This window comes from Liolophura sinensis, chromosome 1 (genome assembly GCF_032854445.1).
Source record: "Liolophura sinensis isolate JHLJ2023 chromosome 1, CUHK_Ljap_v2, whole genome shotgun sequence".
Classification (NCBI taxonomy): Eukaryota; Metazoa; Mollusca; class Polyplacophora; order Chitonida; family Chitonidae; genus Liolophura; species Liolophura sinensis.
In genome coordinates this window covers 20,899,505-20,921,577 of record NC_088295.1, presented here as the reverse complement: position 1 = coordinate 20,921,577, position 22,073 = coordinate 20,899,505, and the positions used below count along the sequence as shown (strand labels likewise).

The 22,073-nt window shown below is 38.3% G+C and overlaps 3 protein-coding genes across 5 annotated transcripts; 1 reads left to right on the top strand and 2 right to left on the bottom strand.

Moving 5' to 3' along the window:
* Positions 1–1,506: 1,506 nt before the first annotated feature.
* On the bottom strand, positions 1,507–4,835 carry LOC135461315 (histone-arginine methyltransferase METTL23-like). 3 transcript variants are annotated; one of them, XM_064738339.1, is made up of 5 exons: positions 4,704–4,835; positions 3,755–3,859; positions 3,373–3,610; positions 2,969–3,053; positions 1,507–1,771 (listed from the first exon to the last, which is right to left on the bottom strand). In XM_064738339.1, exons 1-5 carry the CDS (start codon positions 4,806–4,808, stop codon positions 1,591–1,593), a joined length of 714 nt encoding a protein of 237 aa, XP_064594409.1. In that variant the 5' UTR covers positions 4,809–4,835; the 3' UTR covers positions 1,507–1,590. The 3 variants fall into 3 exon arrangements, with proteins under 3 accessions (XP_064594409.1, XP_064594412.1, XP_064594410.1); XM_064738342.1 differs by having other exon boundaries at positions 3,511–3,610; XM_064738340.1 differs by lacking the exon at positions 3,755–3,859.
* A 161-nt stretch (positions 4,836–4,996) lies between these two features.
* Positions 4,997–15,953, top strand: LOC135470110 (NAD-dependent protein deacetylase sirtuin-7-like). Its single transcript, XM_064748871.1, has 10 exons — positions 4,997–5,211; positions 8,215–8,352; positions 8,723–8,827; positions 10,209–10,279; positions 10,538–10,610; positions 10,861–10,959; positions 11,907–12,143; positions 12,559–12,679; positions 12,875–12,941; positions 13,438–15,953. The coding sequence occupies exons 1-10, from the start codon at positions 5,101–5,103 to the stop codon at positions 14,219–14,221; spliced, it is 1,806 nt and encodes a 601-aa protein (XP_064604941.1). The 5' UTR covers positions 4,997–5,100; the 3' UTR covers positions 14,222–15,953.
* A 3,770-nt stretch (positions 15,954–19,723) lies between these two features.
* Positions 19,724–22,073, bottom strand: LOC135480420 (gem-associated protein 6-like). Its single transcript, XM_064760252.1, has one exon. It carries the CDS (start codon positions 21,934–21,936, stop codon positions 21,388–21,390), a length of 549 nt encoding a protein of 182 aa, XP_064616322.1. The 5' UTR covers positions 21,937–22,073; the 3' UTR covers positions 19,724–21,387.

The window sequence follows — 22,073 nt, the reverse complement described above, 5'->3', positions numbered from 1 at the left end:
ACTCCGTTTCATACCATTAACAAATTCCAGTATGAGCGAGTGAGTGCTTGGGGTTTAATGTCGTACTTAACAATTTTTCAGTCATATGACGAAGGAGTTATCCTTAGAGTGCATATAATGTGCCTACTTGTTGCAGGACGGATTTCCACTGTTCTTTTATCTAGTGCTACTTCACCGCGACGCCTTGCTGAAGGCAAGTAAGCTCAACCAAATTCCATTATGTGAATGTGGCTTATGAAATAGATTTGTCCTGTTTTCCTTTAGCTACTAGATTCTATCAATTTGAAGAGTCAGTGTAACAAGGGACACGGTGTGAAGTCAGGTTTGGCAGTGGCTGGTTGAAGACTATGAAGGGCTGTCATCCAGGGCCCTATTTCACAAAACTTTGGGAATCAATTGTTCATAACTTTGTAAATGATGTCGCCTAACAACACTATAACCAAGACAAAGTTATGAGAGATATGACTTTCAAAGTTTTGTGAAAGTTGCCGTGCACCAGTTTTTGCTGTACACTCTCAACTCGACCATTCCGCTGGATCCTAAGCAATTTGTCTATGTGGACAAACGCTGCTACTTCACTGGAGTTGTACTCCAGCTGTTCTATGTAGGCTTGAACCAATTAAAATATGGACGTCTGTCAGAAATATGTGGTTTCATGCGGAAAGATAGTTCCACCCGTATGCCAGATTACCATCATATAGCGGAGATACATTTGTGTGTATGACCGGAAAACCCAAACAAGTAAATTTCCAGGCAAAGCCTGTGAGCTAGGGCCTACTTGGTGACACATGTATATTGTACATAAGTCCACAGAATTCACTGTTGGGACTAGATGTGAACAGGATTTTTGCTCAGACATATCCCAGAATTTTTCACTTTATATATGACCGCATCTGTTGTATGGATGGATGAAGCCTGTGCTGCGTAGATTGCATGCCATATTGGTGAAAGATGACATCTTCACTGAACGTAAGGTTGTGCCAACAGCCACCCATGTATCAACAGCTTTCTGTCACTAAGGACCATGCGACAGCAGACATTTACTTATTTGACTGCTGCTTTAAGCCGCAAGAATATTTCACTGATAAAATGGTGGTCGGCATTATAGTGGGAGGAAATTGAACAGAGCCTGGGGGAAACCTATGACCATCTGCAGGTTGACAAACCTTCCCACGTACGGCCAGAGAGGAAGCCAGCGTGAACTGGACTTCAGCTCACAGGGTCCACATTAGTAAGAGGTTTCTGGGTTTTAAACGTCGCGTTGGCTCGTTAACCAGCTCTGTCGGCAGTGGATAAGCTTCTTGAACCTGCGCATCATGTTAAGAGATGGTTACAATGTAATGTTCATTTTATAATGGGTAATTTGTCCGACCTGATAATTGACACGACCTTAATACCAATGAAATGGTTCCGAGTATGGAATATAAACACACTATTCAAAATGTAAATGATGAATGACAAATCACATAGTATTTTTTTTTTTAATTTAAAAACAAAATTCTGACATTATATTATTAGGAAATTTAAATTAGATTTTTTTTGTCTTTTTTGTTCTGACAAGAAACTGATGTGAGAGACCGCTAATACATTTCATGTAAAAGACTTGGTGACCCGATTGTTGACTTTCTTTATGATCAACAAATGTATGGTGTGATCACCAGGTAAATTAGACCCAGCCAGGTGAGGAGTCTCTGCTGCAAAGCATGTCAAGGGCACATGCTCACATGTTAACTTCCAATTCTCCAATAGATGGGCAATTGACCAGTCCGAACTGAAAATGGAAAGGAACAGTGTAATCACACTGGGTGAGTGGAGAGCTAAGAAACTTTAACGCTGTCTTCACTGACAAGTAGAGATGAACTAGTTACAATAATGTGTCCCATGGACTTAGATCTAACTGACCTTCTTCCAATAAGTATTCTATTAACTTAAGAATATTTCACACGTGATGGCAGTCAGTTTTATGGTGGAGGAAACTGGAGAGCTCTGTGACAAACTCCCTTGTGTGCATTGCTTACAGATATGCACACCACACTAGTGGACAACATGTGGTCTTCAATAAACTTTAAGACATAAATGTTGTAGACTACTCATTTTCAAGTAATATTATGATAGATGTCTATCTTAATCCCAGTTGTCACCAAGGCTTCATGAATTGTGAGACTGAGGGAATCTGCAAATTAAACCTAATCACATATATTCCCTAGCAACATAACACACCAGAACTGATCCATGTTCATGGTAACACACTATGTTTGCTCATAAGTACATCCAAGCCTATTAGGCTCTCATCACGTCTCATGGTAAAACAACATCTTGACTTGAATTTACATGCTACTATCTATTTGATTGGTGTTTGCAGAGCACAATAATTTTTCACTTAAATCATGGCAGTCAGGTTTATGGGTGGAGTAAACCAGAGTAAACCATTAGTTGTGGCCTGATACCTGAACAACTTTCTGACTCAGAAGAAACTTCACCAGAGATTTTCGGCAAAAAATCAATCAACCCAAATCCAATCAAATTTTAGCCCAATCAATTACCCGTCACAAAATATCAGCCCCATCACTAAAAGAAAACCACTGATAAAGTTTGTGAAAATTATAATGTATCTTGTTTATAACTTTTTCAAACTATAGAATCATTTACCACTAAAACCGTAAGTTGAACTGTTTTTGGCAAATAGAGAACATCTCATTTGACTGGTGAACATGTATTTTTTTACCCAAAATCCCCAGTACAGCCTCCTTAAGTCTGCAGACAAAACACTGAGAGATGGTTCTGTACCCACAACCTCATTGGTCAAGGGCTTGATGGTTGCAATGAGTATTATCTGATAAGCATAAAACCAAAACTTATTTTACTCACATCTTAACAAAATAATGTGCCTTATTTGCTTATAAGTATACTTATTAGTTGATAAGAGCATTTAAACTAACCAGGCTCTTATCCTAACAAAGTAACAAACCTTCTTTGTTGGTAAGTACACCAAAACTGGGAGCCTAAATTCTTCTCTAGTAAGAAGGACACTGTCACAATAATATCCTCAAAATCTAAAAAGATAAGTGAAATTGATTTTAAACACATTTGCTTTATCACATCTGCTGCTTTGTTAGAGATATATATATTCATTGATAATCAGCTCACACTAGTGTTGAGAATGATGTTGAGAATGTTCTATGGCAAAAAATTCTGTGTTGTTATACATCTGTGTTGTTATACATCTGTGTTGTTATGCATCTGTGTTGTTATACATCAGTGGTAGGGACTTAAATTATAACAGTGACAGTGATGACTTGACATCTTGAGAGGCACTTTATTTGTAATTGTTAAGTTAATACATATTTATTAGAAACAGTACACACAACCTACCCTTCTTGTCATAAAAACAGTCTGAGCCCAAAATAACATCCACTGGTTGTAAAGACGTCAGTTCGAGTGTAAACTGGCCCCAAGTCAGTCCTATGACTTTCACATTTTCAAGTCCATTAACTTCACAACTTTGCTCACAGTTTCTTAGACACTGGGTGGATAAAGCATTATCACTTAGCGTAACCTGGGCCCCACACTTAGCCGCCACTACCCCTGGTAAAGCTGTCCCTGCTCCAAGCTGAAATAAAAGCAAGATACTTGATGCACACACTGTGTACATAGCGTTTCACACAACAAGGAAACAGTGCAATAGTAAAAGAAAGTACATAAAGCAATACACTTTTTGTAATAAAAAAAATTTAAATACACCTCCAAAATTTACCTCCAAAATTCTCTTTGTTGTTAAATGTTGTCGATGAAACCATATGTACTGCGCCAAAACTGGAGCGCAAGGCCACACATACATGCCATAGGCTGGATCAATGACCTGTGAAGTATATTTAAATTTGTAAATAATTTAGGTTTGTAGGTCTTCATTTTATTTGAGTAGATATTGTGAAGATTTAGTTGAAGCATCATCTTAAATGACCATGGTAGGAAAGTGTTCCCTTCCTTTATTTCATGCTACTACATGGGTAAAACACACTCAGTGCAAGCACAATAAAGCTTAAGTATGTGTGAGGGTATTGCACAAACCTGTGGATGGTCTCGTGTTCCCCCCAGCTCTGCTTGGTTTCCTCCCACCCTAATGCTGGCTGCCGTAGTATAAGTGTAATATTCTTGAGCACGGCACAAAACACAAAATCAAAACAAATCAAATGTTTACGTAAATAGCTGATATTCCAATGAACGTAAAGGAGGCTCAACATGGTACCAAAATAAAACAAAAATCAAGTACTCAAATATACCAAAATCGACATAGATTTGGACACTATGCTTCTCTGTTCCTCCAAAAGAGACGGGAAGGTATAAATGACACAGAACATATGGCGTTTCGTGTCAGTCAAGGAAGTGTACAAATTATCTGATAGGCGTTGGTCTTATTCCATCTTCATTAAATCAAGTTTGCGACCTCCACGAATAAGAAGCCTACCCGAGAGTAACAACAAGATGTACTTCGTGTGCTAGTTTAAAATTCTGACATTCACCAGTGTTTGAATTAATGTCTAGCGACTAGTGCCAGTCAAAATATGAAAATGCGAAGTGATAGTCATCCAGGGCCAGATTACTCAATGTCAGAATTTTCAAATAGCACACTTACTAAGTCTTTCTAAATGGGCTAGGCTTAATCTTACTTTGTGAACAGCCCATGGTGACATAATGTAAGTTACCTCAGGGATGACCACGCATAATGTTTCCCCAGTTCTACTGTCGGAAAACTTAAAAGTTTTCTTTTGTTCCTTGGTCCCATCTGCACCTCCATAACAATCCGCCATGCATCAGCCGCGTGAATTAAAAATGAAAGTGTAACGTAATGCCTATAGATGCTCTTCTGACATGGAGGTAAATTGTGTATATAGAGTCGCAAACACCACTTGTTTATAAATGAAAAATTACCTGTTTCAGCTGTTTTAGACCGAATTTGTTGGAAATTTTTGGAAAATATTAATATTTAACGTTACTATGAAGCCTTCTAAATGGATATAGACAAAATCATGCCCGTTTGTAACACATCCTCTCTCGGCTAGCGTTTGTGAGCATTGCGGTTTTCCTTGCACAGCAACAAATATGGAGACGACAGATGAGGAGGTGTCGAGGAAATCCAAGAGAAACGCCAAGAAATGCGCTGAGATCGGCAGAATTCTTGTCAAAGAAGAAGTCAAAGCTCGCGTTAAACAGGTAGGTTATTTCAAACGAGTATGTAAGTGGACAAAAACAAGCAGATTGAAAGGTGCAGTCAAACAAACAAGTTTGTTTACATTCGTTCTTGGCATAATTCATTTGGCTGACAAGACATACACATGAGTCTGTGGTGGGAGTTCTGCTGTAAAGATGAGGTTGCTGTTTTGGCCCTGTGCACAGGCACCCGTATCGATCTAACAGGCCTGGGTATATACTACTATATAATACTATACACTATGTGTATATGTATGTAGAAAGACAAGGCCGGAAACAGAGTTTCACGGATTTTTAGATAAACATTTCCTCCGCTAACTTTGCACTCATCAGTACTTCCTGGTGTCCTGTGGGTCTCACGTCGGCATTAGTTGGCCAAAAATATCCAAAATGTGGACAAAATCCATCTAATCAACGTCGGAGGGTTGATTAGTACTTTATCTGGACAGAACACCGTTGTTTTCAGACTGTTCCATCCAATAATATAACCTACGGTATGTCATGATTTATGAATGAGTGACCCACAGGTCATCAAATGGGATCAGGTCAAAACACCCATTAGCTAAATGTCAGGGGTCTGACGTGTGTGCAGTCGATGGTCTACAACAACAACACTGGTCATTCGTTGAACACCGTGTACGCATCTCTGTGCAATCTTTGTCAGAAATATCAAGTCCACAACTGATGGCCGTGTTCATTTTCTTCATACAACCACAATCATATTTACATGCAATCAGTTTACAAACTTTAAAGTCCAGACATAATTTAAAAATGTGTATTTACAATAGCAACATTTACCAACATTTATAGGCCATATATATATATAGAACACATATAGAATCCATACGGTATGATCGCAAGCATACATCAAAGCCCATGCCGCCAGCTTAAACATGCATTATATATATAGGGCATTTAGGTAGAGGACACTCTTACTGTAATTCCATCAGATAACCTCTGGCGCAAAGGTCTTTTGTCAGCCTTTTTACTGAAAACCTGTATGGCCAGTGATGCATTGGGGCATTTTGTGGCTAGCTCTATTGCTTTCTGTTATAAAGAATTTGTTACATGAAAACTTGTTTACTGTTGACCGGTGTATCATGGCATGCTTGGTGAAGTGAGATCAGAGTTCATGTGCTGCAGCAGAGGATATTTGTCGATCATTATGTAAGGAGTTAGATACCTCTGGATCACTTATTGAGAAATTGTGATACAGGTGACGTTAAGGGATGGAACTATCTGAAAACAGTGGCAGCTGCGCTGTGTCTAGATAAAGCTTTAGTCAACATTCTGATGTTTTGATGGTTTATGTCCACATTGTGGATATTTTTGACAAACTAATGCCGGTGTGAGACTCACAGGACACCTGGATGTACAAGTGGAAGTGGATCGGGTGGAAAATGATATGAGTGTCCGACTATCACAACACAACAGATGGGGCTCCAGGGACCATCTAGCTCCTGAAAGTTCTGCAGTATTAAATGGCCGGAGATGCGTTCCCAGTCGTTTCGGAGGAATTAATTTGCTTTCTTTATGGTAAAGCTGTTTGCTCTCCGAGGGCTTCCCTTCATACATATTATGTATTAGTTATGGAGACCCTCTGCTAACGTCTTATCTTGGTAACAGTTTTATAATAGTACTCTTATCCAATAAAGCATCCGTTTCTTGCAAAAAGTACTGCAGGCTATGCTGTTGCCAGTGATTTAAGACAGCCACCATTTGCCTTGTCATTTAAAGTGAGTCATGTGAACACTTTAATTGAAACCAATAGTTGAAATTCTGGACATCATACTTCATAGTTGACTTTATTTCTGATGATGCAAAATTATGATGCTATAAATAACCCAGTTCCAAAATTTAAAAAAATTAATGCAAGAGATTAAGAATATCACTTTTAGAAAAGAAAAACTACAAAAGTCTCCATATGGGTACGTTCCCAGAATTATAATCACCCATTTTAAATACATGGCAGTCGTCTTGAAAATGTGACTGCACCACATGGCTTGGAGGTTTATCCTCAGAAACAATACTTTACTGAATTACCTTTTACTAAATTGTGAATGATGGTGGTAAGGGGAGATGTTACAGTGTGGATTTGACCAGCTAGAGGGAAGTGGAATGTTAATTCAGGCCGCCACCTGCTCCCCTCGATTTAACCTAGGGTGCTGGTCTCCATGATTACGACGTATTCAAATTTTTCTCAACCAATGGTCAGTGTGCTCAGACAATCAGCTCGTTTAAGTTTGATTTTGATTTGTTTTCTGCCAATGCATGTATACTGAAATTTGTATAAGACGGTATAGAGATCGTACTACTTTATTTTCTTGCAATCATATCCCAAGTTCTGTAACCATGACTACCTTTATGTAAATGTCAATATATTATGTGGAAAATATCAAATAAATGGACTGGCTGTGAGTCTACTCAAGCACATTTCAGTATGCCAAAGGAAAGTCATGGACTGGGCCACATGCAGCACTTAAGCCACCATGTGTGGTACCCAAATGGCATTTTGCATTGTTGACAGGTCAAGTAGTGTCCAAGTTAAGGCTAATTTAATCTGTCGCAGAAGGGCTGTCATTGCTCATTTCCTCTACATACCCACAGCCCCTCGGAAACGCAGAATTTCCTTACCCATGGTAGGCGCAGCCACGACATTGTTAGTACAAAAACATCAATACTAAATTCCAAAAACATTTCATTTTATTCATAACTCTTTTTTATGGCCATTAATATGCCACACAAAAAAGAAAAATCAGATAGTGCTGCACCTCTACGTGAAAGTCTTGGAAAGTACAACAGGGACATTTCATATTGTGTATATTTATAACTGTATATTTCAGTTTTAACAGTATTATTATTTTTAACCCCCCCCCCCCCCCCTCCAACAAGTTGTTAGAATACGGAGACTAAGATAGCATATTTGGGGATTGTTATTGCTTGTGTTGGGAAATGTCAAATGTGTAATTAGTAAGCCTATACCTATTTACATATCAATTTTCACAGGTGTCTGACATTTTGAAAAAAAGTGAAAGTGCCAGAACTGAGGCAGACAATGCAATATTGCAACAGTCACCAGAGATCGTACAGTCCATTGGGAAGAGAAGAAAGAGCAGGGATGCTGCTAAACAACGCCTTTTGGAGGTGAATATTGTAACACTGCCAGTATACACAAGATTTCATTTTACAATGATTGATCGATGTGAAAATTGATGTGCACAAATAATTTTTTTAAGTAGGGCATGGAAATTGATAACAGTTTTAAGAAAACATAACTGTATTATTTTTTTAAATACCAGGAATATACATGAAAATTCAAACATTTATCTGAACCGGAGTTGGCTGAATTTTAGGCTGTCATAAGTTAATTTGTCAGATTAAATTTTTCATTATTGGAAAATATATAAATAGTATGGTCTATTGTTTAATATTGTGAGCCTTTACACTGTCATGCCTGGGATTTTCTGTTTGCATATACTGTTATATGTATGTGGTGTGTCTTTTTATTTGCTAGGTTGAAGATGAACCAGAAATACTGAAGTCTAAGTGCCAGCAGCTGGCACGAGAGTTGAAGGATTGTAAACAAGTTGTAGTTTATACAGGAGCAGGAATCAGCACAGTAAGCTATCTCTCCATGGATAAGCATGAAGTACTGTAGAAAAAAGTGATATGTAATCACTTGTCAATAGATCAGGTCATGCTTAAAAATTTTTTGCTTGACATATCCCATACCTTAAAAAAAAATAAGTCAGTAGGTACATTTTTTGGGGTCTGTTGGTGAGAATAGCCAGAGGCCCATTATAGAGGCATAAAAAAATGTGAAGAAATTGCCTGAAGTAGTTTCACCCAAGTACTTGTCAGTGCGCTTAACGAAATAGACTGTGTGTTATGGTCAAATATTTGCGTCTTTCGTGATGTTTTCCTCCTTGTTTTGTTAGCATTTATATGTTAAGATTGTGCATGAATAAAAATTTTATTTATGTTTGGAATTGTGCTTTTATTTATTATATTTTTTTTTATTTCAATGTGACAAGAGGTTATGAAATGCACTTGTTCTATTTTTAGGACTGTGATGGTAAATGTCAAATACCAGTCTGTACCTTGATTGCCTGTGATAGCGTATGTAGCGAAAAGATTTACATCATGTCAGGTAGCCTGCGTTCACATATTTAACAGCTGCAAATAATATTTAGGCCTACCTTATGGCAACTGAGCATTTTGTGAGTCACCAAAATGGTGAAAGTAAAGAACGTGGAAGTTATCAGACAGTGGCTATGCCAGTTGACCATGACCCCAGTGCTACAGATAAGGGGCGTACAGGCATGAATGCACTTAAGAATTGAATGATATGCTTCTAAAATTAAAACAGAGCATACCGAATACACATGACAATATATGTGTATGCCTAAATTCCCGACAGCTGTAGCGTACATGGGGGAAAATGTCACTTTTTGCCACTTTTAGGGACCAGTAAGTACAAAATAACACCTTGAGAGCTCTACAGAAATACTCAGACTTTCTGGAAAGCTGGAAATTATACAAATTCAGTGGATACAAGATCGCTGACAGTGATTCAAAAATAGGCATTTTCCCATGCAATAACACTGGAAGGACCATTTTCTTCATCCATGCCATTTATTACTAAGGAGATCACATGGTGCCTACCTTCCGATCAGTCTTGCAGAATGTTGCCCAAAAAATTTCTGGAAAATGACGCTCTGGTACAAATCATTCTCTTTATAGAGAAATAAACATAGAAGACGACCCATTTGCACAGCCCTTGGGCTCTTGTTGTTTTTTTTAAAATTCTCACTAACGGAAAAGGTAAGGATTTTAAAGAAACTAACACAAAGAGAAATATGAAAAACTCTAAAAAAAGCCCAATAAAATCTTTAGAGTGCTGGTGTAGTCTTGTGAAATGTCAGTGGGGTCACACCTAATGAACATGTTTCTGATGATGGTATTGATATTAAATTCATAACACATTTTGTCTCCTGAAGGCGGCATCTATCCCAGACTACCGGGGGCCTAATGGTGTATGGACTCTGTTACAGCAGGGAAAAGAAGTCCAGTGAGTCCCAGCTTTTATCTAGTTGTTATCAAGTTGTTTATGGACTATTTTAAAAATTAAATTAAATTTGGCATACTGGAGACAATTCACATGATACTGAAAAAAAACAATTCATACGCAGCTGATATTAAAGCCAGGTAGCTATTTGTGCTGATATTTGTATTTTTAAGAACTTGAAAGGCTGATAATAATGTTTGTGAACCTTGTCATATGATGAGGGGTTAATACAGTGATTTAAGGATTCATTTTGTTTTACAGGGCTCAGGATCTTAGTGATGCAGAACCAACGCTTACTCACATGGCTATCGCCAAACTTCACTATGAGAACATGGTATGGTTTGACACTTTTTTATTATGTTTACATCTTATTCAAACACTGTGCGTATCCTTAAAATCTAGGATAACATGTTGTGGTCAAGTTTAGTGTTCTTATATCCATTAAGTTTTAAATCTTCAAGCATTAGGCAGCACATGGTTAAAGTATATCCCTCATGAGAGTTGCTCAGTCATTGTTGGAGAGGTTCCTACTAGTTTAAAACACAGTTGTATGACATAATGGAATGCTATTGGGATTATTTCAGGTAAAGCATGTTGTCTCCCAGAACTGTGATGGTCTTCATCTAAGGAGTGGACTCTCCAGGAATGCTTTGTCTGAGGTCCATGGCAATATGTTTATTGAGGTGAGTGATACAAAATCCTTGTTTTATGATTATGGTTGCCCTGGATACAGTATTGTAGGTGGCTTCATCTGGGAAACTAGTTTCAGTATAATATATGTGTTTTCATGTTCTTGGGCCACTACCAGTGTACTGTACAGATTGTGGTCAGGTTAAAGTGTAGAGAAAACCAGGCAGAGCAAGGGGGAGACCACTGCACCTTGCCCAGTATCTCACAGGTACATGTACCTCACAGTTCAGACCAGTATACAGTGTTCTGCAATACAAAAATGATGACAAAAATGAAGAGAAAATTGAAATATTCTATTTATTCGTTATATTTTCACAACATCATAATTTTGTGTTTTTGAACAAGTTTAAACAATGTTTTTAGCTGTAGGCTTGAACAGATTTTGTGTCTATAACATGATGTCTTCTATGGCATTGTGTCTTGACATGTTTAAGTTGAGTAAGCTTGTCCGGTGACATCAAGAAACAAAATGTTTCTTTTTTTGACGTCTTGCTGTGTGGGTGTGAGATATCAAAATGTAACAGCCAAAGATATATCTGAGTGAAAATCTCACTTTTATCAGTGCAGTGCAGACCACCAGGCTTCAGCCTTCACAAACATACCTGTATACGATGTTTTTGTGTCTAGTCCCACATGATTCGGTTATGTGCTATAAACTTTGGGAGGAATTTGGAGAAAAGCAAAGTTAATTTCTACACAGTTTTACTTTCTCAGGCTTCCACGGGCAATAAATCTGACCACCATTAGGTGATGAAGTGAAACGTTCTCTGATCATATGGTGTACAATGCCAGTGGTAAAGAAAATAATAATCAAACACTTATTCTTAAGTTCAGTCCCGACAGGACATTTGCAGTGTATAAAGTGAAATTTTGACTACGTTCACTTAGCAGATGTGATGATTCCACCAACGTTTATTTGAGAATTTTGTCTTGTTTGTAGCTGTGCAAAGAGTGCAAACCACTACGAGAATACATCCGCTTGTTTGACGTGACGGAGAGAACGGGTGTGAGACGTCACAGCACGGGTCGCTCCTGTCACATGTGTGGCTCACCGCTCAAAGACACCATTGTTCATTTTGGGGAAAAAGGAGGTCTGCAATCTCCATATAACTGGCAGGAAGCTGCAGATGCTGTGGATGACTGTGATATGATATTATGTTTAGGATCAAGTCTCAAGGTAGATCTTAGATTATGAGAGCAACTGTTAGATACTACCCACATTCGTCAGTAGTATCTGCCAACGTAAATGTATATAAAACACTGGTGTAGCATAATTGGGAATACATTAAATATGTGTTTTGAAAGCTTTTGCTGAGTGGTTGTCACAGTTAGCCAGCCCTTGACCAATGAGTTTGTTTCTTCTTGAAGTTTGATCTACAGAGTGAAGGCGACTTGTGAATCTTTGCCCTTGTACATGTACCTGTCAATGAGTTTTCCTCATGCTCTGCTCCATTCTTCCAACAAAAAACATAAATGCAGTCATGGAAGTGCAAAATCTTGGAGTTCAACATTCGACAAAGCAAAACATAAAAAAGCGTGTGAAATAAGTTTTAAGTTTTACCTTCAAGTGAATTTTTCACAATATTTTCCAGATTCTACGAAAATATCCCTGTTTGTGGTGCATGGATATGAGACCTAAAGACAGACCAAAGCTGTACATTGTAAACTTGCAGTGGACTCCAAAGGATGATTTTGCAACACTGAAGATCAATGGTAAAGTTTGACATATTAAAGTGTCATCATAGTTGCAAAGGGAAGAGCTGCTGCTTTTGTAGACTAATCATACAGGTTCTGAACGTTCACTGAGTGTCATCTGTCTTTCTTTAATTAGGTTTATCCAATGGACATCTATACCACAACAACACATGGATGGATAACAGTGGTCATTGTTTTTTTTTTTTAATGCAGGGAAATGTGATGAAGTTTTGAAGCTTTTAATGGAAGAATTAAACATAGATATTCCAGAATACAAAAGGTGAGTCAGTTATGAACATTCATACAACAGGGTGAGGCTATTTGTGTTCATTCAAGATGGCAGCTTTCTTAGGAATGAGAAAAAATTTCATAATTCAGATATGTTTTCTCTAGGAGCGAAAAAATAACAAAGTAATCAGCATTGATTATCATTAATACTCATTTGATCCAATATGTGCTGGTATTTTTGTTCAAATTGATTTTCTGTTTTTAACTAGGAAAATTTTCTTAAGCTGGGAAAATGTGTGAACATGTTTATCATGGTACATGTAAATTTCACTGTGTTATGTAGATTAATGTAATTTGTCAACACTTCCCCATGTTATGTTATCAACCAACGTGTATTTTTACATTCAGAGAAAATCTTGTCAAGTACAAATCAATATCAATTTTCACATAAAATATTTTTTTTTATTGTTTTTATACAGAATAAGAGATCAGAGCAGTGACAAAATGAGATGTGTAGAACTATGTTAAATGTATTCTTTTCTGTTCAGAGTTGCTGACCCCATCTTCAAATTGTACACACCTCTTCTCAAGACAGAGCTGAGCTTAACATCCAAGAAGATTCTCCAGATTCCAGATCAGTTAGAACCTAACCAGTTCAGTCAGGCTGTCAAAGCCTTCACAAAGAAGAAAAAAATGACGAATAAGAAAGTACCAGCCAGCAGTGTGTACAAAACCATCAAATGTTTACTGGAAAAGGATCAAGGCAGCTCTTTAAAGTTTGTGGAATCTACAAATGTTTCCGGGATTGAAGAGACATCAAGTTCATCTAACATGGATGTTGAGAAGAAACCACCATGTCCAGAAAAAAGAGCAGAAAAAAGTAACAGACAAAGTAAGATAAAATCAGAGCACCCAGTTCTGTTTTCAAGACTGGATTTGAGCACAGCCTCTGGGCATAACTTACATGTAGATCTATCAAAAACTATGGTCAGTGTTTGTGAACAGTGTTGTGGCTCCACGTCATTTGGAAATTTACAGAAATGTACATGTAGCTCTGAAAAAACAGTTGACACATCTAAAGACGAGGAGGGTTTGAATTTAGATGTATCTGATGGTGGTTATAGTCAGATACCAAACAGTGACCATATGTACTCCAGTATGTCTAATTTTGGTGTTGAAAAGGAAGAAATTAAAGACTCAGTCCATGAAGATGAATGCCAAGTGATTGCACAGATGCACAGTGATTCAAAAACCCCAATCTCACCAGTTACCTCCCTTCCTGGCTGGTTTGGCAAAGGTTGTAATCCTAGAAAAAGAAAGCGAAAATTATAGGTACTTCCTATGTTGTCATAACCTGTTATGTCCTTGTTGATTCTTTGTGGGTATCTACCAGTATCTCAGGGTTGTATTTAACCTGAAGTTTTTGTAAAGTTTTATCTCATTAAGTTGATTTTGGGGGTACTTTTGTACTTCTCCAGATCTCACATCTATGCACACGTTATCCACTTTTGAACAAAACTCAGACCAAGTTCCAGCATTCTGGGAGTCGTTCAGTGTATTATGTTAAGTTTTGTTGTCATATTTATGTGAGGATGATTAATTTTTGTGTGTATGGAGAATGAAGTTCACCACAAACACTGATATATACTGGTGAAAGGTTAATTAGAATTATTTTCCCTCCCTTTAGTTGAAGTATAATTTCTTGATTTTATGTCTGATATATTGACCTTCAGAATGAACAATTTGTATGTAATTTAAACTGTAAAACAAATTTAAAATTCAGTTATACCTACTTATGTACATGTACCTACATTGCCTGTGGCTCACATTAACTCCATTGCCTGGGGACTTGAGCTAGTTTGTAATAGGAACCTGTCAAACACCCAGCAGTAGGACCTTGATGCCATTTTGTTGACATCATACGTTTGTTTCCCAACTCATCATTAAATACAGGACGACTTTACAGCTGAAACTAATACATTGTAGATGTTGCGCTGCAATCTTTTTTAACATAACAAAATGTCCAGGGGAGTAAAAATACACTGCCTTCCCATTGATTACTCTGTGACTGTTGAATTTAGCATCATTGCAAAATGCGGAAAGGCAGCAGTAACAATAATTGTACAATGATACATGCATTTAAACTGAGTTTACATCACTACTATTTCAGTCAGTTGAAGAATAAGCATTGTGCAAAGTTGTGTATTTAAGATGTCCTGGGTAGTACATGTATATGCCAGTTAGTGTTTGACTGAAAACATTGCGAAAAGATATTTGTCACAGGCATGAGCAGTAGGCTGTACAATTGCTGTTGGTGATAGTGACAATGGATGAATTCATGTGTTGTCCAAATGTTGTGCCTAAAATTATGATATCATGTAATATGAGAAGTTCAAAAAAATCTAACATTATCTATATAAAAATATATGCATTAAAACAGTGCTTTAAAAGGGTTTCACTCATTCAGCAATGGTATGTCACCATATGTTAAATCATTGTATCTCTATCACAACTCTCACAAGGGTCTGATCAGTTGGACTGGAAGTTGTGTTCATGGATCTGCATCAATCTCAAAGACCCATCACATGGTCTTCTGTTGTAGCATAGGCACACTTCTGTATGCTTTTTTTCTGCAGATGCATACCGATGCTCTCTCAAAACCGCTATCTAGCTTTAATATTGGCAGTGGCATCTCATCAGTCTACAGTTTATCATTTTGTCCCATAGGTTTAAGGTCTTAAACCGTATCACCAGTCTTATCCTAAAGTAATATAAAATTAATGGAACGTTCACACCTTCGGTGTAAGTTAACCTTCTGTATGTGTGTATGAAAGTCTTGTTTGAGATACATTTTTATCCCGAGGACGAATAAAGCATTGTGAAAGTTCGCTTTATTTTGCCTGTATTCTCTGCTAGCTGAAGATTAAGATATTACACCTTGAGTTTGTAGAATACTGCTAGCCTAAGCCAAAGGACATGAGTAGCATACCTTACTTTGTGCTGGAATTAGTATAACCACTGCAGGCGATAATCTTTAACAAATGTTTGATACAACCTTTTTGTATCAGGTACCTATAATTGAATATTTCAAAATGTACCATTAGTGAATGTATAACTTATATTCATATACTAATATTTAAAGTGAACATAGAGTTTGCGACTGTAATATATATATATATATATATATATATATATGTATATATGTAAAATGATATAGGACACAGTTATCACAGAAAAATATGTAAAAAATTCTGTAAAGTTTTGAGAGCCTAGAAGGTAAATTCAGCATTGGGGACATGGCAAACACCCGACAACAGGACCTTGATGTCATTTTATTGACATCAAATGTTCCATGCCCAGTTCATCATGATGACGTCACATTAAAGATAGTCCATTACAGTAGAAACTGATACAATGTAATGGTGTAGACGTTATGTTACAATCCATTCTCGATGTAACAGTGACTCGTGGTCCTGCCTTACACTAGCGCCACCTCACAGGATTAAAAAATATGCTGCCTCCCCATTCACTACGAACAGCCATCTTGGGCCAATCACTAGCGCTGAAAGCACCACGTGATAATTGGTTGTCACATCAAAACACCTATTAGCTCTTGATTGTCTGTGTGGTTTCTTATAGTGGATAGATGCATATCAGTGCAATAAATTGGATTTTGCGGTTAGTGTTAAACTGATACAGTTTGGACCACACATTTATGAGTAGGGAACTGAGAACATATGCCCATATATGTTGGGCAGGACACTGCAGTAATTTGTCAGGGTGAGCCTCGGGAGAGTCATTGCTTGAAGAAAAATATTGTGACTTTTCATTATTTTTTCCTGGCAGAGTCAGATTTATTACGAAAGTATCTTCCCAAAATCTGAATGAAAGGGTCTGTCATCATTCAGAAGGTCCTGCTATGTTCGGTAAGTTTCCTTCAGTCGGTACAGCCAGCAGGGCCAAATGCTTACACTCATGCGTGACAAGGACGAGCAGGAAAAGTAAAACACAACGCTTGTGTCCATGAACAACGCCCAGGCTGAGCGCCAAACTGAAAGAAACATCGGTCCTTTGAAAACGGAACAGAGCTGATCCTCTTTGGTTGGATATCAGGCGTTTTTGATTGTATTTTTTTCATTGTCACATTGTTTAATACCAATGGTGCAGAAGAGCTCCTATGTTTTGTGACCTCGCTCTAGATAGTTATAAGAGGGCAAAATGGCATCACAAAATGTGTGACGGTACTGGCAATTGTTTGCTGTTATTTTGTTGGTAAGCAGTGTAGAATTTTTAAATCATTTTTAGAATGTTTCTGGAATGCTACTTTTTAATTAAATCAGCTTGAGTGGCTGACTTTATGTTCACTTTAATATGATTCGGGTTGTCTTCTGTTGGAGTTGAAAGCTTTGCTTAATAGTATGACATCTATTATGTGTGGTTCGGGAATTAGCTCAATCTTTCAAGTCTTTCATTTTTTAAAAGAACAGCGATATTATTTGATCTATGCAAATAAATTATGCTATCTTTTAATGGAATATCTTTGGATGTGTTTTATTACAAAGTGTCTTTTAGACTTAATGTTTATGCTTTTGTGGTGCTTTATTTCATCGTTTAACATTTCCACTTATACCACAGCACTTGTGCTCATTGGTGCAGAAAATGTCCTTTCTTCAAGCCACAGCAGCACCTTCGATGGCTGTATTCCATCCAGCAACCACATTGATCAGGCCAAGAAGAGTTTTTGTAGACAAAATAAGCTACCATACTTCGCTGACCTTTTCGACCAGCAGGTGTCAAGCCATGAGATTTTTGCCACTTTAACACTGAACGATCGAAACTTAAAACGGTGCCGCAATGGTGGAGTGGGCGATTGTTTTCTCGCCTAGGCCGATGGCTAGACAAACATCGCCACGGGAGTGCGATGCTCATGCTTGGCGAGATGAAAGTAGTCCGGTGGGTAGGCCTACAGGGTTGACAACACCTTTATTTTTATCCATGAATTAAAATGAAAAAGTACGAAGCCACAGGTATTTACAAACCTGTATTTTCCGAAACTGTCTCAAAATTTGTCCCTGTCAAATTGGCAAGCTAACGACTGCTTCTCCCGGCTGTCAGCTGCACTGATGGTGTTCCACCATCCCATTTTAGAAGTGTTAGACATGAACAACCGCCAAACATTCCCAACATCACAACATCGCGATCATACTCAACATGCACGAATTGAACACTGTGTTCGCATCAAGTTGTTGGCAAAAAATACACATGCACCTTTCCGATTCAACAAAGTTGGATGCTGCTGAGTGTTGTTGAACCAAGTTGAGGAAACCGTCTACACTACTCAACTTGTTGACTCAAGTTCAAGTTGACTTTTTGAGTCAACAAAAGTGACTGATGTTGGATAGTCTGGACGGGGCTTAACTAACAACTTACAGAATTCAACATTGACCAATTAGATGAGCTTATTTTCATTGACACGCACCTTGGAAAAAAGAAAGTCAACATGATAGTGAAATCTCCCGCCAAATCAAGACTAGCAGACGGAAGCTCAACATTTACATACTGCCAGGCGTCACGTGCTTAGGGAAGCGTCTTTGGATTTTAACTTGGACTTTGGTTTGACTTTGCAGGGGCGTAGGAAGAGGGGTGGGGGAAACTGTAAATTCCCCAGTGCCCATTGCTATTAATATAGGGCCTACATGATTTTTCAAACACCGTCCCAGTGTCAAAAATTCCAAACATTGCAGACGTTGATTTGAGTTATCTGATTCGAAAGTTTCGACTACCGTTGAAAGATGGTTTACCATTGCTGACTTTCACATATTACATTTCGGACGTTTTTAGGGAATTGGTGGATAGCAAAATTACGGTATGTAGGGTTCGAGCCGTTTTTTTTTTTCTTAGTGAAATTGTCCGCGTGGAGGCCTATATGACTGAAGCTGTGTGCTACGATAGGAACGTCCAGCTTGTTTTGGGCTACTCACATGTTATCAACAACGACCAAGGTCTGAGTAGAAATTTAATATCTCACGTTCGCTGTACCTGCACGTGTTGTTGGTTTGCTGAACAAACTCTTACAGATGAGCTTATATATCATAAATGTTGTGTAAAAGGCTATTACAGCGTTTTGTGGTCAGTCATAGCCCGTAGAGAACAAATGATAGTTCACTAAAGACAATGTTGCTCGGGAATAAAACAAGAGCGAAGGGGCCTACATTTTTGCCTTGTGTGTTTGATTCAACTTGCCACTCAAAGCCTACGCCGCCCCTTCTGACGAGGGTGTAACCATGCACATCGCTGGCCAGTTGATAGATGCCGACTTGCTATTTCGTTTACAGTTATATGGGTGAGAACCATCAACCACCAGTGGTGCGCTATTCAACTTCTCTGATCAAACTAACCCACAGCCCCTGACCCTGTTTTGTCAACTTTCCCTCGAGCATTCCGACCATGAATGCTGCTCAGGTGGTCGAAAAGGTCAACGAATTGCGGTAGTGAACGCCCTAGAGCTACTTTAGTGAGGAAACCAACTATGTTTATTTATTTATTTATTTGATTGATGTTCTACACCATACTCAAGAATATTTCACTTATACGAGGGCAACAGGCATTATGGTGGCAGGAAACCCACGACCATCTGCAGGTTGCTGACAGACCATTCTTAGCAAGCGAGGAAGCCAGGATAAGGTGGACTTAAACTCACCGCGACTACATTGGTGAGAGGCTCCTGGGTCATTGTGCCTCGCTGGTGTGGTAACCCTCTCCGCCACGGAGACCCCCTCCGACTGTACGGTAGTTAATTAGCATGAAACAACCCAACAAGATCCATACCGTTGTAAAAACATTTATGATTTCTGTCTCTGATATTACATATTTATTTGATATTACAACTTTACTTTAAACATATTACATATGTTTAAAGTAAAGTTTTGATCTCTTTAGGACAAAATGGGAGAGTATTTATGTGAGCAACTAGCCTGAAGATTAGCCTTGTTGTTAGTTTCACTTTTACCTTATCCTTCCACATGGAATGGATGAAACAGATCTTGGATCAACACCACCATATATATTTGATTGGTTTGGTCTCTTTGAAGATGCCGCAAGTAAAAACACTCCAAGATATTTTGGTGCGAGCAAACTGGGAGAGCCCTGGCGAAACCCACGACCATCCACAGGATGTTGGTAGACCTTCCCATGTGCGACCCGACAGAAAGCCAGCATACGCTGGACTTGAAATCACAGCAATTGAATAGGTGAGAGCCTCTCAAGTCATTGTGCTGTGCTACACTAACTACTCGGCCAGAGGCCCGACTACCAAATGTATGTTGTCCGATAAAGATACACATACTCATTAGAGAAATGCAAGGCTTTGAACGAGTCCCCCAGAGAACATTTCAACTAGAGCATAAAGAAACATAAGGCTTAATGACAACCTGGTTACCACGACATCCACCAAAAGCTAATATTTCAGCTACAAAACTCTACTTGAGTTATTGGATTGGTGTTTAATGTCATACTCAAGAATTTTCACCTATATGATGCTACATGTAGTCGTTTCATGGGTGGAGGTGACCGGAGTGCCCTATGCAAACTACCGCGTACCAATCATAAGCTACAGACAACTTCCGACATATGACGTACAGATAGGAAGACAAGTGTTCCTGAACGAACTTCATAAGCAGATACACGAGCATCAACAGCTTATCGTCATTTAGACTCAACAAGCAGTGAGAGTGGGGAAATCTATAATCTACGCTTTATATAATTTGACATGAATGTACACCTGTATTTGGAGACTATCTCGTCGCCATGGTAACCAATGCAGTGTAGGTTGTATCGCAGTTTCGTACTAATGTGTACCTGCATACCAAATAATAACCCTGCAGCTCCCAAACAGTGGAGAGTCCCATCCCTGGCATGACCATGGACAGGGATAGAGGTTCCTCAACTTGTTCTTACTACACCAACAAAAGCAACGAAGTGCAGCAAGCAGCCATTGTCCATAAAGTTTTAATTTTTGTTTTTCAACATTTGCTCTGATCAGAAAAGGCAAATGAATGTGTAAATTGTGCCTGGCAGCAAAACTGTTACATTAAGAGGATGACATCTAGATATTGTAAACAGTAATGGCTATAAAATCACAATCACCTCTATCTTTCTGTTTCTTCTGACTGCTGATTGTAAGTAAGTATGAAGTTTACAGTAAAAAATCACAACAGTACAAGAGTGGAATTAAGGATTAAAAAAAAAAAAGACAAATGTGTGAAAAATAAAAATATCAAAATGTTTCACTGAAAGGATCCAACTTAAATTTTTGAACTGGTCTAAACGAAAAAATTTACACTAAACAAGTAATAGGGTTTTTTTGGTATCACTTTCAAGAATAGTTTCTTCACTTAACACACTTACCACGTGCCAAATAAGATACTTTCATTTTATGACACTTCACAGTACCGAAGTGTTCGTCTTTTCTGTTAAATTGAATTCTCTTCATGCTTATGCTACCACTGTTCATGATCAGCTGGCATGTTTTTTATAAGACCCTGGATTCTACCCAAGATGATCTCATTCGTACAAATACAGTTTTCTGGTCCAAATGGAGGTTGAACAACTAATACATCAGCTATTGTCAATGTGTCATCCAATTCACCAGTTACTCTGACTGGAAGACGGTTTTTCTCCAGCCAGGATTTCAGACTGAGTTGTCTCCTCTTTAGAGTTTCTTGGCTCAGTGTCTCTGGCATATCTGACACAGATTTGCACAGGTTAGTTAGCGCTTCTCTAAATTCTTCAGTGTTCTCATTCACAACTCTCATCTCCTTTACAGCGTGGCCCAGTACAATCTCAATGTTTTGCAGGGTCTTAGTGGCCCCATCAAACTGTGCCAGGGCAATGCTCTGTGTAACTGGGTCTATGGTGTAAACCCACCCCTGGTGCTGTCTTCCTGTCTCAGATGTTACCAATACTTCTTTGTGAACCAAAGCCATCCATTGGCCCGGATCCTTGCTGAATATAGGATGCTGTTCCATGTCTTTGTTTGCCTCTTCCATATACAAACAGATCAATACTCACACCACACTAGCACCTTATTAAAATGATCTGACTCCTCTCAGTGTGAAAGGTCAAAGTGACTATAATTTTTGTACTTTGACAACAGCTGTGTTTTCATTACTAGTTGCCTCCGAAG

Bases quoted from the DNA above. Each gene is read 5' to 3' on its own strand.
- LOC135461315 (XM_064738339.1), bottom strand. From the start codon at position 4,808: ATGGCGGATTGTTATGGAGGTGCAGATGGGACCAAGGAACAAAAGAAA. The intron at 3,611-3,754 runs GTAAATTTTGGA...CTTTTATTTCAG, and splicing joins CAACAAAGAGAATTTTGGAG to CTTGGAGCAGGGACAGCTTT. The intron at 1,772-2,968 runs GTTTGTTACTTT...TTCCATTTTCAG, and splicing joins TGTACTTACCAACAAAGAAG to TTCGGACTGGTCAATTGCCC.
- LOC135470110 (XM_064748871.1), top strand. From the start codon at position 5,101: ATGGAGACGACAGATGAGGAGGTGTCGAGGAAATCCAAGAGAAACGCC. The intron at 10,280-10,537 runs GTGAGTCCCAGC...TTTGTTTTACAG, and splicing joins CAGCAGGGAAAAGAAGTCCA to GGCTCAGGATCTTAGTGATG. The intron at 12,680-12,874 runs GTAAAGTTTGAC...TTTTTAATGCAG, and splicing joins TGCAACACTGAAGATCAATG to GGAAATGTGATGAAGTTTTG.
- LOC135480420 (XM_064760252.1), bottom strand. From the start codon at position 21,936: ATGGAAGAGGCAAACAAAGACATGGAACAGCATCCTATATTCAGCAAG.